This window comes from Penicillium canescens, assembly GCF_028828765.1.
Source record: "Penicillium canescens strain IBT 15451 chromosome Unknown utg000007l_segment0_segment0, whole genome shotgun sequence".
NCBI lineage: Eukaryota > Fungi > Ascomycota > Eurotiomycetes > Eurotiales > Aspergillaceae > Penicillium > Penicillium canescens.
Genome location: NW_026703969.1, coordinates 1,713,910 through 1,730,500, shown reverse-complemented (window position 1 = coordinate 1,730,500; position 16,591 = coordinate 1,713,910). Strand labels below are relative to the sequence as shown.

The following is a 16,591-nucleotide window of genomic DNA, read 5'->3' as shown; positions in this document are numbered from 1 at the left end:
CTAATTCAGTCAGATATTCAATTCATCTGGCCAAGTATCAGAGTAATATGTTTCTCTCTGGAGCTTTGCAGGGGCTCCAGACTCTAGATTGTAATTCATAATTCAGGGACGAAAAGCGTGGCAGGACCTTTCTAAACTCACCGAGGGCAAATATGCGCACGGGAGATCAGGGCAAATGGTGGTCTTGCGGAATTTGCCGTATATGATGCCGTATCGAATGGGAATTCCCTCTATGCAAGTGGACTGTATGAAACTCTGCACCCTTTTCAGTCTCAAAACCTACTCGATCGGGCATATTCCACATTCCCAATTTGGAAGTATCATGGAACAGGTTGTCCTGAACGTTGCAATAACTGCAAGGATCCGGTGACTGGAGAGTCTTCAGCATTATCCGGCACAATTTCTAGGTCGGGTTACGTACCTTCTCATTTTGTGACCAATACTCTGGGCCAATGACCAGACTAGCGACCTGATCGAGTTGAGCATCCTGTGACCTGTACGAACTGGAACGGAACTTACTGGGGTCGAAAATAACACGGTAGTTAACCAAGGGAGCACGCGGAGTACCATATTGTCAGACAATTCATTTGCAATACTGCTTAAACACAGTATTAGTGAGAATGTTGATAGGCCCTGTATCTAGTAGAACCGTAGCCGACATAGATTCTTTATAAGCCCAGCCGTCTGCCTAGGAGAGCCTCGAATGACAGGGATTCCAGTGTCTTGTAATCTCGCAATCCAGGTTCTATCGTTAGGTACAACTATCTGCTCGCAAAAAAAGGAGTGACTCCAATACGGGCACTCTGGCTTTCAATCGTAAGCCGTTTATGATTATGCAGAGCGTGGTTGCGTGTTAATGTCTTCTCGTCCCATTGAAACCAAACGCTCAATCCTTGGATTAGACATAGGGAAACTACACGTCATTCTCGAGGGCCGGTTAATTGAACCCATAGAAAAGCGTTCTCCGGTCAGGTTCCGACTGTGACCCATCTATTGTCTATAAAAGCTGGTCTCTAATCAGTATCATGCGTTGGTCAAAGTTCATAATTATAGCGACAACTGAATCTTTCGAAGTGCACCTATGACGCCGCCCAGTTCCTATGATGACACGTCTTGTAGCGGAGCCACGCTGGGCTCTCAGGATTCAGAGCCCCAGGATGTCTCAGACTCAGAACTTGACTCTGATTATGTCCCTTCGGAAATGAGCGAAGATCGAGCATTCCTAGCTTCCGATGCAGAAGAGCTCTCTTACGTCTCAGATAACAGTTCCAATATGGAGGATGCTGTAATGATCATTATACACGACTACTCGAGCCGTGGGGATTGACAGGTATGATCAGAGCAAGTGTGTAAGGGTCTGGTCCTTCTCACCATGTTATCCAGATACAGAGCCTCGAGAAGAAACCCATCAAAGCGATAGCAAAAAGGGAAATTATGCGAAATGGCCAGTTAAGGACTGAGTATCTAGTCCTCTGGTGCTCTTGGGAAAGCTTGAATTAGTTGGATGGCAAGCAGAACCCGAAACAGTCAATGTACAACTTTTTTTTGTCCTTTTCTGCAACAGTTTCTAGAACCTTCCCTATAGCAGAATTAAAGAATGTTGACGACTCGTGAAACTCCGGTTCCCTTTCCTGATTTACTGTACCACCGAACTAAACCAGGCCAAGGATAACAATAAAAAGTCACAGACAGTAGATGTCAGCACGTGATCACTTGGATTATATGATAGGTTCTATTCGGGACTGTTGCGTGAGAGCCCCTTGCGTCGGGCCCACGATATCCCGTGCTGGACATCGCACACAAATATCGCCTGGCCTTCCCCTCCCTCGAAAAGAACATCGCCGTTTCGAGGGAGAGCCGGGCTCTCTCCGCGACGGTTTCTTCAATAGTTCCTTTTACAATGGTGCGTCATAGTTCGGTGGCCCCCAGTCTAACCCCTGGGGGACAGACCACCCTGGGCTCCTCGATCTATCCACCAGAGTACATATGGAATTCCCTCTCCGACTCCCAGCAGGACTCATTCATCTCTACTGTGTCCGCGTCCCTTGTTGCGGGCGACGGGCAGCGCAAGCGCCCACGTTTAGACCTCACTGCGGAAGAGTATGCTGACGACGGTAGGGTCCCGTCTCTTGTTTTGCCAGTCCTTCCCCGTTTCCCCGGCCTCGACCGTGCTGCTATTATAGCCGTTTTCGAGCACACCTTCCGACCAAAGAAGGACCTCATAAAACTCCGTAGCCCTGAGTTCAAAGCCTCGGCACCGGATGGCGAGTCTTTCGACTTAAAATCCACATCATCTGGCCTGCAATTCCGCAAGGTAGTCTCAATTAAGGACTGGGGAAATGACGCATCCCTCTGGGCCCATTGCTTTAGCAATTACGTCGCTGTCTGGTGTGATTTCTTCGCTGCTAAGCACCCGTTATGCATCAGTGGAATGGTTCTCTTCCACCGCCGCATTTGTGACCTTGCTAGGGCATATAAATGGCAGGACTGTATCCTGCAAATGGCCCTGGACCACCACCAGATGGTCGTCGATAAAGGCGACCTCACCGTTTCTCTTAGCGATTGGGAAATTGGGAAAGCCCTCGAAAGCTCCTACCTTCGCCCGGACAACGTGCTCCCAGCAAAGACAGCGCCGGCTACCCCAACCACACGGTCAACGCGCTCTACCGCTGCCCCAAATAATGACACTGTCATTTGTGAAAAATTCAACTCTTCTGCTGGCTGCCACTGGCGAACATGCCACCGAAGACACGTCTGCTCTAAGTGCGGCAACGACCATTCCGTGACAAGCTGCAAAGTAAAACCAGTGAGTTAGGAGCACGCCGGGGTCGGCCCTGGTATAGGTCAAACCTTGTCGCCACCAACTAGCTGGCCAGCCCCGCGTCCCAACACTTCTATTCAGTTTGAGGTCTTCGACCCTTCCCTCCCGCCTCTGCGTGATTCCGCTTCTCCCTTCATTGCTTCGGCGTGGAAAACCCTCCTCGAACGCTATCCTGGCAACCTAGGGACTATCTGCAGCGGCATCCTTACATTCGGCTGCCGCCTCGGTTGTACGATCCAGCCAAGATACCGTCGAACTCCTAATCACCGCATCGAGGAACACTCTCTTATCACCCAGAAGCTCTCTGATGACCTATTATGTCGTCGGGTGCAACCATCTACTGACCCCGTCGTTGTTTCCCCACTAGGGCTGGTGCCTAAACACGACGGGAGCTGGCGCCGTATCCATGATCTTTCCTACCCGCCGGGTCGCAGTGTCAACGAGTCCATCCCCGACGCTGCTTCTACTATACAATACATATCTATGGATAACATCTTCGATCTCATACGCACGTCTGGACGAGGATGCTATATCATCAAACGCGACATCAAGGATGCCTTCCGTAATATCCCAGTCGCCCCCGCTGACCGGCCCCTCCTAGCCTTCTCATGGGATAGCAAGACATACATGGAGTGCTGCCTCCCATTCGGCCTTTCAACGGCACCCTTCATCTTTAACCTTTTTGCTGAGGGCCTTAACTGGCTCCTAACCGCTTACTTGCCTTTGGCCTCTATCGCTCATTACCTTGACGATTTCATCGTTATTTTTCCTTCCTCCGTGGGAGGTCTCTCTAAAGCCCTTACCGCTTTCAATAGCGCATATATTCCTCTCACGGATGCGTTAGGCATCCCACGGAATGACTCGAAAGACGCCGCGGGTACCGTGGTCAGTGTCCTTGGGGTCGAAATCGACACGACACTTCTGCAGGCCCGTATGCCTCGCGATAAGCTAGCACGCGCATCTTCCGAAGCCGCGTCGCTACTACAGCTAGATCGTGTCTCGCATAAAGCTTTGCAACGTGTAGTCGGTTTCCTCCAACACTGCTCAATAGTTATCCGTCTCGGCAGAGCCCGCCTTCAGTCGCTCTACAGCGATCTCGCATCCTTCCCGCCTCACCACCGCTCCGTCCGCCGCCTATCCCATGATAGCCGCGGGGATCTCGCGTGGTGGAGGGACACTCTCCCGTTATTTAACGGCATCCATTTCTTCGAGAAGAGCCGCCCCCTAGTTGCCCTCTACACAGACGCGTGCGACTCAGGTCTGGGCCTCTTCTTCTTCTATGCGCCCTCATGGGACTCCGCCAGGGACTGGATGTCTGCAGCGCCTCACCTGCCTTCCACCCATGCGGCTATTGTGGACGCCTCCTCCGCCTGCGGCGACGTGGCCCACATTAACATTAAGGAGGTCTCTGCGATCCTGCAGGCCTTCCTCATACACAGCCCCCATTGGGCTCATCATCGTGTCCTCGCTTTCACGGACAGCGCCGTCGCGTTTCATGGCCTGTCTAAGCAGGCACTCCGTGGGCCGGCTCATCGCTCTCTGCTCATGCTTTTCAGCATAGCAGCCGCCCTTGACATCGAAGTCCAGCCACACTGGCTTCCTTCATCGGAGAACCTACTAGCTGATGCACTGTCCCGTTCCGATTATAGGATCATCGCTGATATTTGCCCACAGTGGACAAGCTCCTTTCCCTTGCTCCGCCAGCCTGGTTCTCTCGACAGCCTATTTTCGTGAATGCTGGCCATGCAAAGTTGGTCTGGAATGGCCTTGCCGAGGGAACCAGAAGAGGCTATCGCTCTGCGCAGCGCTCGTACACCCGTAGCTGCGCTATTATCGGAGTGCAGCCCTGGCCAGCCACTGCCCCGTCGATCTGCACTTGGCTTACGGAACGCCTGCTGGGCGCGGGTAGTTCCCCACCTGTGAAGCCCGATTCAGCTATGTCTGAGCTCTCGGCTCTCCGCGCGTATCACATCGATAACGGTCTACCTGACACAATTTTTGACCTCCACGCAAAGCATTTTCGTCGCATGATCGATGGCGCTCGTCGGCTGCAACCGCCCCGCCAAAAGCGGATTCGCAACCCAATCTCACGCGCCTCAGTCATAACCCTTTCAGGGAATATCTCACATATCCCTGCCCAACCGCTGGGGCTCTCAGCGGCCCAGAAAAATGACCTTAATCTTGCCGTGGCCGCCCGCGTTGCCTTCGCTGGATTCCTTCGGGTCGGGGAATTTACATACTCAGCTGCCGACCTTAGAAAGACTCAAGTCTTCGCTGCTACTAAGTTAACCCGGGCGGATATCAGGTTCTCCCCCACCATGGACCACGTCCTCCTTACCTTGAAGAGAAGCAAGACCGACCGAAACCACGAAGGTGTCAATGTTGTCCTTGCAGCAACAAACGACGCAGCCTGCCCCGTCGAAGGCCTTTCTAAGCTATTCCTCCACGACTCACAGCCTATGTCTGCCCCCTTGTTTACGCTCTCCTCTGGCCCCTTCACCTCATCCGCCTTCCAACGTGCGGTTATCTCTAAGCTCAACCGCGCCGGGGAAGATACCACGGGACTTAAGGGTCACAGTTTCAGAAAGGGGGCAGCACAACACGCCCACAACGCAGGCTTAAGAAATGACCACATCCAAGCCCTCGGGAGATGGTCATCCGAAGCCTTCCGCCTTTACTTCACAACACCTACGACAACACTGTACGCCTGGAACCGTCAATTCCAGACCGGTTATCCAACTCCGGTCTCATCTTCCATACCACCAGCCCCTCCACCATCCTCTTTTGGCCCACCGGGTCATTTGGGCCCGCCTGCAGCCCTCACGGCGCTGTAGCCCTCCGTCAACGAGGCCTACATCGCCAGTGTTCAGACCGCAGGTGCCCCGTGCGAGCCAAAATATCTCATCCGTCTCCATTTGTGCCAGTGTAGCAATGGTTAGAATAGATGATAGGTTCTATTCGGGACTGTTGCGTGAGAGCCCCTTGCGTCGGGCCCACGATATCCCGTGCTGGACATCGCACACAAATATCGCCTGGCCTTCCCCTCCCTCGAAAAGAACATCGCCGTTTCGAGGGAGAGCCGGGCTCTCTCCGCGACGGTTTCTTCCCGCCCACCGCGGAACCCCCTCATGTATATACCACGTATGCTCTCGCATAGCTATTTTTCCTCCTAGAATATACGGAGTGCCACGGGCCCGCCTGCAGCCCTCACGGCGCTGTAGCCCTCCGTCAACGAGGCCTACATCGCCAGTGTTCAGACCGCAGGTGCCCCGTGCGAGCCAAAATATCTCATCCGTCTCCATTTGTGCCAGTGTAGCAATGGTTAGAATAGATGAAGATTCGATCGTAGGAAAGGAAGCTAAAAATGCCCCGAACAGCCTCACGACTTCCCCTTTTCAGGTCTCTGATAAATGGATAAATGAATGGAAGACAGGGTTCCTTATGTAGCTTAAGGCGATATTGTCGATAATTCCGACTTTCATCAAGGAATCCAGCCAACACTGGTTCAAGCTTGATGCCTCCGTTTGACAGCCCATTCAAAATTGCCGTAAGCGAGAAAAAGTCTCGGAGGTGGTGTGAGTTATTGGCTGGTCCGGTATGATGCTGTAACCTACCTGGGCGAGCTCCAGTAGTTTGGTATTCAGGCGTCCTGAAGATGCAATCTCCTCTGCCTCGTGACAGAGACAGCTCCATCGACGTGCGATGGCTTTCAGATGACAGTCATCATTCCAGACGCCTTCAAGACTGATTTGGCGAAAGGATTGTAGTATTTCGCGAGTGATTATTCTCGAGCCATTGACTGGACACTGATCGGTGACAAGAGTCAGTAGCGGGGTGGCAATTTGGAAATAGCGCCCATCCGCAAGGTCAGAGCCTCGGCAATAACGCTTGTAGCGAGTTTCGAGTACTGCGAACTGACAGATGATATCCTTCGCGGGGTTTGACAGTAAATCCTTAACTGGTGTCGTGATAGGCGATGTATCAAGTGTCAAGGCCCGGTACGGGTTGCCACACTTAGCGTAGGTGAGACTATGCCGGAGAGTAGCGTAAAGGAAACGGTCGTGGGTTCGAACAGCCTATTGTATTTAGTCTGGATGGGCCGGAGACAGAGAGAGAGTCCGTACCGATGCCATAGAATCGTACTTGGCGATCTCCTTAGGAACTTGGCGGAGGAAAGAAAACAGTGAAAATGCTAGTCTGCTGTAATATAGCCTGAAAACCCTGACCCTGGTCGATGGCATATCCAACGCGTCATCAGCCCAATCCTGGAGACTCATATTTTTGAATATTTTCCAGCTGTCCCGTAGGAGTTGCATAGTGGCTGCCCCCGTATCTTCATGTCTTGAGAAAAATTTCCAGGATACTGGGATATCATCGTAGGATTCGTGGTTGCAGTTTTGTGTCGCAGGAAACGTGTTGGTGTCAGTCAATAAATTTCCATCCTCACTTTGTCGGCTAAACTCCAGATCCACCATTGGCCACGATACTTCAAATGCTGAGTGTCGTATAACCGGGACTTGGGGCGCCTGGTCATCCATATGTGATGGGCATGAAAAGGCAGAATCCGCCTTTGGTCTTTGGAGAGATGGGGGCTGCTCTGCGTTGTAGGTGATGCCCCCGTGAGGAACACAAGTACAGGCCTAATATCGCAATTGGGCGAACAATACCGCGAAACTCGGTTGATTTACGAGATGTGTCGATGCACCCCAAGAGGCTATTCTCCTGTCAGTTCCTCCAGGAATTCGGGAATAACCAAGATGCTGTCAAAGAGTCACACTTTCAATACTTGTAGCAGGCATTTAAGTCACGGCTGTTTCAGTCAGGACAGATACGGGAAGCCAGTCGATCGGGAAAATGTATGCTCCAGTTTGAACATTCATGTGGCAGGCTTTGAAGACGGTTTTACCCAGCGGTTCAGTCTGATTAAACGATATCTCATTGCATTTGCTTTCATACTCTCCTTCGTATCATTTCGTTCTGTTTTGCCAGACTATGGTCTCAAAAACCGCCACGGATGCTGAATATTTACTAAGCTGGTATGCCTTCTCCGAGTGTCCTTATTTGCGCTTTACCACTCAGCCCTGATACAAGGCCACACATTAAAACTAAAAGAAATTGATCAACGTATGTTGTTTATTTACCACAAAAATGATGGGAAGGCATGTTAGCTCTACTGACCCAACATTCAAGCTCAGCAATAACCATGGGCCGCTTCAGTCGCTTTTAGTCAACAAGATTCTCTTGAAGTGGCATGCACTTGTTCTCGCCATTTCGTATGGTACGTCGGTAAATCTTGCCACATTATAATAGTCCGTCGTCCATCTTAGGTTGCTAGAAAAGGCAGCAAGGAACATTTGATCTGTCAACTCTAGATTTTTATACTGTAACCCTTCCTCACTTGAGAATACCTGGTCCTGATGAGCCTCAGGCGGCGTGAAGCTTCTGACAAGGGAGAGTTTACAAAGCAGCCTTGCACTGCGATAAAAATCCCATCCCTCCGAGTTCCACGACAAGCCCTTCGTTCGTTCGGCTACCAACATGTCAGAATGCAGTGGCAGCCAAAACGGAAACTCAATCCTCGAAATGCTCTACGCTTTTGCAGGAAACCAGCACGTCGCCTACTTCGCAAACTGGCCAGGGAAGGGATTCGCTCAATTGCAGCCCAAGTTCAAGCTACAGATCATGGAACTATGGCACTGGGTCGAAGAGCAATAAGGTCCTCTCTCACAGAGTGCATTCAACTATTGCACCTTCTCACTGAACAGATTGATCAATCAACGCATGTTACCCAAGACCAGGTTCTCGGAAAAGTTGCACAGCGGTTCCCAAAGTACAAGTCGGTGATAAGTGCAATCCTGGCTGTGGCGAAGTGTATCCCGGAAGATTTGAAACAGCGCTTGGCTGTCAGATCGCAATCCAATTCATTCAAAATAGCGTTGGTACTGCTAAACATTTGGGTAAAATAATGTTGTGGTCTTCTCATCTGCTCGTCATTCAAGATTTTTCCCGGCTATACAGTAACTCAATCCGAGTCATCCAGAGCCGTTTCAATATGATAAATTCGCTTTCCTGAACATGGGCCTGCATTTGCTCAAAATTGAAATTGACCTTTAGGTAAAAGCGGGGGTGTCGTTCATTACGTCTCATGCTGATTGCTGACGCTGGTTCTCCAAACGCTTCGGGAAGCACTGGGGAAGCTTATTGCCTTCAAAGACAAAGTATCCGGGTCGCACAATTCTCTTACATGCTAGTAGAGGGAACTAACTGAATGGGCTGAATACAGAACCAACTAGGATATCGATGTCGCGTCTGATAGCCTCCTAGAATTGGCTTGTTATGACACCAGTATTCTTGAGCCTGATCATCGTCTCGCATATGTGCTTGGATTTCTGCTGGGATTTATAACGGAAGCCCCTCCACCGCTTCATATTCATAAAAACCAACATAATACTGTTGTGTCCCACCATCCTTGGCCATCAAGTCCTCCTCTACATCATCTCGCTCAACCAGCAGCTTCACCGCTTCTTCGTGTCCACCCACGGCTGTGTACGACAGCGGTGTCTGACTGTACTTATTCTTCGAGTCCGCCTCCACATCATCTCGCCCCAGAAGCGGCCTCACCACCGCTTCAATTCCACGCTCAGCTGCGAATGACAGTGGTGTCCGACCATGGTAGTCCACCGAGTCTGCCTCCACATCATCCCGCTCCAGGAGCAGCCTCACCAATTCTTCATGTCCACACATAGCTGCGTAAGACAGTGGCGTTCGACCATTCTTGTTCTTCGGGTCCGCTTGAGTACTATTCTTCGCCAGTAGCAGCTCTTTTAGTCTGCCCTCAGCTTCTATTGAGAGAAGGTGTAAGATTGAATTCCCTTCTTCATCCTGAATAGAAGTGTGTCGGAATGTCACGAGTCGGACGAGGTCAGGAACGGCACGTAAGAGTGATAGTTGGTCACGAGGGTTGAGATTCTCCGCCGCGAGGGAGAATGATCTCACTCGGGAGATAAGCACGATCTTTAGGCGTTCTCATCTTCTAGCGTATAAGGGATGCCAAAAGATATTAAAAACCTGCAGTGCTCCGGTTGTGTGGCCTTGCAGAGCCTTCTTCTTGCCACGCTTGGAGATGTCGTCAGCTTTGAGAGCTGTTTGAGGAAGAAAGTGGTTGTCAGCAGAGGTTCGGGGCATTCGATTTTGTCACACGGTTGTATTCCTGCTCATCCTAGATATCTCCTCCATTCCAGTTTCTCTAGATCACAGATACGGAGAAACTTGGGGCTGGTGATAACGTACTTAGGGGCGGGCTCTGCTTGAGCTTGTCGGCCTTGTCAGAGTCCTCTCTGCGAGAGTGCAGGTGAAACGCCTGCAGCGGACCTTTCTTTTTCTTCGTGCAGAATTGACAAGCTTTCTCGAAGCCTTTGTAGGGCTGGAACCTCGTGGAAAGATCAGCCGTGGCCCAACGAATCGAACAATCTCGCTGCCCGAGTTACGCATGCTTGGTGGTGGGACCAGCAGGCATTGGACGGAACGGCCGAGGACAAAAGTCAATTTGCTTCACTCCCAGAGCCTCAAACACCTATGTGCTTTGTGAAACCCATCCAGTTACTTCGGCGCTGCGTGTCTTGCCCCACCGTATTGCACCAGTTCACCCACTGAAAGGTGCTAAAACCAAAAATAGAATGATACGTGTCATAATAGAGTTCGTGGAAGAGACTTTGTGATAACAGGGGTTAAAGAATTTCAATTCATTTTGTACGACTTCGGCCCCTTGTAATCTGACGCTAGGCAACAGCTCTCGCCCAGCTGTTCAAACAATGGATTCGTACGTTCTCGTGGTGTCTGGTTTTAATTCCCGGTTGGTGGCCAAATGCAATTTGCACAACCACACCAAAGTCAGGGAACGTGATTCACTACCAAGTCGGCCACAAGCCCTAGCCAGCTACTTCAATTTAAACTCAGCTTTTTACGACCTTATATCTTAACAATATCAACAGCTGTTTGAAGTCTACGATCTAAGTTACTTCCTTAGCGCAGATCCAAGTCAGTGATGATCCAGTCTGCGTCCGTATTTGGGTCGGAACATGTTCCTGCAGGATGCGTGATAATACGAAAAACTTGAGCGGCAGTGGTGGCGCTGACATGAACATCTTGAGGTCCTTTGACAGGGTGGTATGCTAGAAAATGAGTCAGAAGGCCGCTTGCCCGGGCGTTTGGATAGTGCTCATTCCAGGATATTCGTCACAATGATAACTGTGGCTTGAGGGGCTTCCAGTTTTCTGTACCCTCATCGTATTCTTCCCGGAATAATGGGGATGCTCGTATTCATCAAACCAACAGTCGAATAAGCTTTCAACTTTTCTTCACTCTCTTCCCCAGAGGTCAAGGATCATCATGGTGGGGTTCTTAATTTTATTCTCGTATCGACAACCAATTGTCAGCTTGGTTGAAGAGTGATAAGGCCTGGAAAATGGCACTTGAGGCTAGATTGATCCTGTATCCAAGTGATGGATGGGTACACTCCCTTCCTACATAACCCTCTTTCTTCCTCTGTCTTCCCCCCACTTTTTTTCTCATTTCAATCTCTCCTCCACTCTGCCACCCATACCCTCCTTGCAGCGACTTTCCAAGACCTTTGTTAATCCACATTCTCTTCAACATGCGTTTCCTCATACCCCTCTCTGTCCTCCTCGTCTCCACGCTAGCCTCCCCTAATGACTTCAATGACATCTTGGGTGAGATCTATGGCGACTGCGGAGGCGCTTGTGCTTCTACCGAGTTCAAAGACAGCAAGGCTGACTGTGGAGACCCGAGCAGCTCCGCATCAAACGCCTGTTTCTGCAAGAATTACGTCAATATTTTCTCTGATGTCGATATGACACGGTTTGGAACGTGTATCTCTGGGTGTAACCTGGACATTAGCAACCTGGACTATTCAAAGTTGGCACAAAATGTTGGCAACATCTGCGGCTCAAACTTGGGTGTTGATACCACTGACAATGGGGCGTTACCGAGTAACACCGCCAGTTCCAGTACAGGGGGACCAGGGTCAACTTCCACCGCTGTAGCGTCAAGCCCTTCTCACACTGGTGCTGCTAGCACAATTGCGAGCTCCAAAACTGCACTCATTCTGGGTGCCTTGGCCTTCTTTTGTTACGCTCTGTGATCTCCTGGCCTGTAAGGCAAACTGCCTTGGTGGTATCGCCATGTCAAGCTAGAAACAAAAGAGTCTTCCCATATCAACGACGCTGAATAGTTCATCGGGGATGCAACGCGTGAGGGTTTGATTGGATTTGCACACTTTTTGACTTTTTCTATACTCTTCCATGTTGTGTATAATTTCATTCGTTTTTATTTTGGATTTCCTTTGTATTTCGGCATTCAGGCATCAGGTTCCTGCTTCATTTGAGAAACCGCCGACATACCCAGCCCTCACATTAGCTCGAGCTACTAGGCTTATAGAATTTGGTTGTTGAATTGATGGTTCATGAGGGATTCATCTCTTTCTGAATGATGGAAAGATGCGTTGTCCATAAAAAAGACCCTGGGTTCGAAGGGTCAATTCTGAATCTCTTCAAGATTCAGTTACTGCGCAATCCGAGATAGTTACATGGCAAATGAGTGTACCATTCGTCTCACACTCGATTCCCTTACTTCTCAACAACAAAACGATTCTTACTCTTAGTTATCTTGTAACCGTCCCTTTGCCTGACCAGCTTCCTTTTTCCTCCTGCAGAAATCTAGGCTAGCTATCTCCTTTCGATTTAAGAACAGACTTTTGTGCCGGCCATTTCCCACAATGATGGAGGAGCTGCTCAATGAAATCCTCAAATATAGTGGCACCTGTTGAACCCTGAAAAATTCGGGAAAGGACAATGCCATCTTGGCCATTACTGTTGTAATTCAAAGGAAGATTGATTCTCTATTATTCGGTGGGAAACTTGAGACTATATATACAACGAGAAGAACAAGTTGATTTCCAATCAACTTGCTTCTTCGTATACATATCTCGGGACTAATTTCGATGCTTCGGCTTGCTTCCTGATCTGCACCAGCCTCATATCACAACATTCCCCCTCAGAATCGCTTTGCTGGCAGGGCGATACTGGAATTGCGCAGAGCAGTCAGGCCTCGGTAAAACCACTCAAAAAAACCCCTTTCTGGGAAAACAAAGTGGAAAGAGCGCCTGTGCTGTCTCATGCATATTGCCTTGGAGTCTCTGAGGCGTCGATTCCTAAGAGACTACAAAACTTGACAAAGGACGTAGGCCCCAATGGCTTGGTGAGACCATCTGCGGCCTGTTCCTCAGTTGGAACATATTGAAGCCCAATCTCGCCTGCATCCAGCACGGCTCGCTGATAGTGAAATTTCACTTTGAAATGCTTCGTCCGCTTGTGGAACTCAGGATTGCGAGAAAGTGCAATGGCAGATTGGTTGTCAGCCATGATATTAGTGACCGGAGACCGATATAATTGCGTTTCAGCTAGAAAGGTGCGGAGCCACTGCAGATGCAGAATAGCATTGTACTGTCCGATGTATTCGGCGTGTGTCGTAGACGTGGCCACTTCCCCCTGCCTTTTGGACGACCAGGAAACTGGCGCACCTGCAAGTTGGAATACATAGCCAGACGTCGAGTATGCACCGTCAGTGACGACGGAGCCACCAAAGTCGGCGTCTGTATACCCGATCAGCTGCCCACTGCGGTAGGTAATGCGATGAGATTGCGTGGCTTTGATGTAGCGAAGCAATCGCTGCAGAGCGACTTGGTGGTGCGATTGCGGCTGAGCCGTGAAACGACTCAACTTGCCCAGCGCAAACGCAATATCCGGTCGCGTGCCAACCATCAGATACATCAACGAACCAATGGCAGTCGCATAACGAGCTTTTGCTTCCTCGTCCGGAGGTTCCTCGTCTGGACGATGATTCAGGATGTGCTTGGGATTCATCGGCGTAGACTTCGGTTGACAACTCTCCATGCCAAAGTCGGAGAGCACCTTCTGGATGTACTGGTGTTGGTGAATGGACACGGACCCATCGACGTGATAGTCGAACTGGATCCCGAGGAACGAACGCGGGGTGTCCAGATCGTTCAGTCGGAACTCTGTTTGCAATGCTTGTTGCACTTTTTCGATTTCGTGCGTGTTTGCCGCAGCAACAAGGAAATCATCGACATGGACACAAACGACGCAATTCGATTTGTAGAACACACAGTTGTCCGATTGGGCCATGGTGAAGCCATGAGAAGCCAGGACGCGGTGGACGCATTGGTACCAAATCCGCGGAGCCTGCTTCAGCCCATACAGTGAGCGGCGCAGCCGACACACGTACCCTGGCTCTTCAAAGCCTTGGGGCAACTCCATATAAATAGACGAATCGACGTCTCCATGGAGAAATGTGGTGACCGCATCGAATTGGTGGAGTTTCCATCCGCGCAACACGGCGCTGGCTACAATGCAGCGGACGGAGTCCATTCGCGACACAGCAGCAAACGTTTCGTGATAGTCGATGCCATGTTTCTGCCGGTAACCTCTGATGACCAATCGCGCCTTGCGCGTTCCGTTGGCTTTGGTCTTGACGACCCATTTACAGCCAATCACATGATCTCCGGCTGGGATGTCCTCTCGCCGAACCTTTTCCCATGTTCCGTGTTCGAGAAGCGACGCATATTCTTTCTGGACATATTCTTTCTGGATGGCGGCCCACCATTCCAGCTGGGTTGGGCCTGACACGGCCTCGTGGAAGGTCGCCGGGTCGACTTGTCTGGCCGGTGCGGTATTCAATGTGCCTGCCGAGTACACCTTGCCTAGTGACTCCAGGAGTCGCCGCGACGGTCTTCGTCTGCGACCATAGATCGAATACCCAAGATCCGATGTCAAGTCGTTTCCTTGTTGGCTTGGATTGACCACTGGAAGTGTCTCCTCTTCACGCCCAGGTGTCGTTTTCTCTCGCTCACTCGCCAGAGGTACTGGCGATGCCGGTGGTGTTAGCAGCCCTCTGGCTAAACGTGGCATTGATGGAAAGACAGGTGATGGAGGAGCGTTGTCCGGGAGGCCGTTGCCTGTTTCCCCCTCGATGAGTGGCGCCACCGGGGTCCTCTCATCGAACTCGACATCACGGGAAAAGACTGTCTTTCCAGAATGTATCTCATAGAGCTTGTACTGGTTCGGTTCACAATAGCCTAGCAATCGACACTCGGATGATCTCGGTCCGAGTTTTGCTTGATGTTCCTTTGGGATTAAGACCCATGCACGGGAGCCGATCCGTCGCAGATGCAAGAGCGAGGGCGGCTTCCCATATAGAATTTCAAACGGTGTCTTCTTCTGTAAGATCGATGCTGGCGCGCGTAGCTTCAGATAGACCACCGTGTCCAAGAGCTCGACCCACCAGGAAGGAGAAAGGTTCGCATCGGACAGGAGCGTGTTGATCCGCTCCCGGATAGTACGATTGGTGCGTTCGGCCAGCCCATTCTGCCCTTTGCAGTATGGCGGCGATGTGTCGAACTCAACTCCCTGGGATTCGAGATGTGTTCCAATTGGCAGATATTCTCTCCCGTTATCGGTGAGGAATCTTCTGATCTGGGCGCCGAACTGTCGGTGCACCCAGGCCTCAAAATGTTGGAACTTCTGGAGCGCTTCATGCTTCCATCTCATGGCATAGGCCCACGAGCCACGAGAATAATCGTCAGTAAAGGTGATCACGTACCTGGAGCCATCTTTGGCAATCGGCATCTCCATGATGTCCGAATGGATCAATTCAAATATTCTCGTTGAATGCAGACGTGGCCGTCTTGCGCGGGAGTTCCTCTTCTGATGCTGCTTACCCGACATGCACGCCGGGCACTGCGGCGTTGCCAGCAGCTGCGCCTGTGTCAGCGGTCGGTACGGAGTGCCGGTCTGCCGGAGGACCACCCTCAAGTCGCCCCGGTTCAGATGTCCCATCCGAGCGTGCCACAACGCTTCGGAGGCCTGGTCCACTCGCTCGGCGCATCTAAGAAACATAGGCCCCCACGCCCATAGCTGGTGTTCTTTTTTCAGGGTACCGTCATCGCTAGAGACTCGCACGTCAAATTCTATTTGCTCGATCCAGCCACCGGGTTCGAGGGCGCTATAGCGAGAGTAAACAGATATGAGCGTTGGTGACACAAAAGATCGAGAAATAAGGATTGAAACTCACTCGTAAGCCTGTTTGTATAACTGGTCCCATCCCTCAGGAGGAAAGGCGCCATACATTAGGCGCATATGGATAAAGTCAAACGAGTCTCTCCATGTCCACTCGCGGAGCACATCATCCACTTCGAACACGCAGTTTGGAGGCATCCATGACACTGGCGGGGGAAAAATATCCACGCCGCGGACGGTAGCTAGCCGGTGTCAGCCCAGAACAGAAGGAGTCGTCTCGCGAAATCTAATACCCGACGGATAGCGATCGGCAACATCACTAAGGACTCGTTAATGGTTTTCTTGAAACGTGTTGCTCATCGGATTACATTGCCCAACTCCCTTGACCAGTTCCGATGTCCAGAATATGCTACATTGTGATGTTAACGGGAGTTCAAGTGAGTGTCGCCTTGGGAAGTTCACCTTGGGTGAATCGCCGATAGGGGCGCAGAAAAGAGGATTCGGCTGGTTGAAATCTAGAACAAGAAACACCATATGGCTGAGTTCGTTATAATCACAGACCTTCTATTAGTGAGACATGAAAGATATGAGGATGAGATGCGATTTACCCAATCTCAAACGCCTCAAATTGCTGCTCGTCAGAAGGTCCCCTGGACAT

At 50.8% G+C, this 16,591-nt stretch overlaps 3 protein-coding genes across 3 annotated transcripts; 2 read left to right on the top strand and 1 right to left on the bottom strand.

Annotated features, from left to right (window-relative positions):
- Positions 1-1,081: 1,081 nt before the first annotated feature.
- Positions 1,082-1,327, top strand: N7446_010826 (uncharacterized protein; the record flags this gene model as incomplete). The annotated part of the gene is made up of 1 exon (XM_058519569.1): positions 1,082-1,327. The coding sequence occupies one exon, from the start codon at positions 1,082-1,084 to the stop codon at positions 1,325-1,327; it is 246 nt and encodes an 81-aa protein (XP_058368407.1).
- Positions 1,328-11,474: 10,147 nt separating this feature from the next.
- On the top strand, positions 11,475-11,981 carry N7446_010825 (uncharacterized protein; the record flags this gene model as incomplete). The annotated part of the gene is made up of 1 exon (XM_058519568.1): positions 11,475-11,981. The coding sequence occupies one exon, from the start codon at positions 11,475-11,477 to the stop codon at positions 11,979-11,981; it is 507 nt and encodes a 168-aa protein (XP_058368406.1).
- Positions 11,982-13,011: 1,030 nt separating this feature from the next.
- Positions 13,012-16,591, bottom strand: N7446_010824 (uncharacterized protein; the record flags this gene model as incomplete). Its single annotated transcript, XM_058519567.1, has 6 exons — positions 13,012-15,919; positions 15,989-16,175; positions 16,227-16,252; positions 16,302-16,342; positions 16,396-16,471; positions 16,542-16,591. 6 exons carry the CDS (start codon positions 16,589-16,591, stop codon positions 13,012-13,014), a joined length of 3,288 nt encoding a protein of 1,095 aa, XP_058368405.1.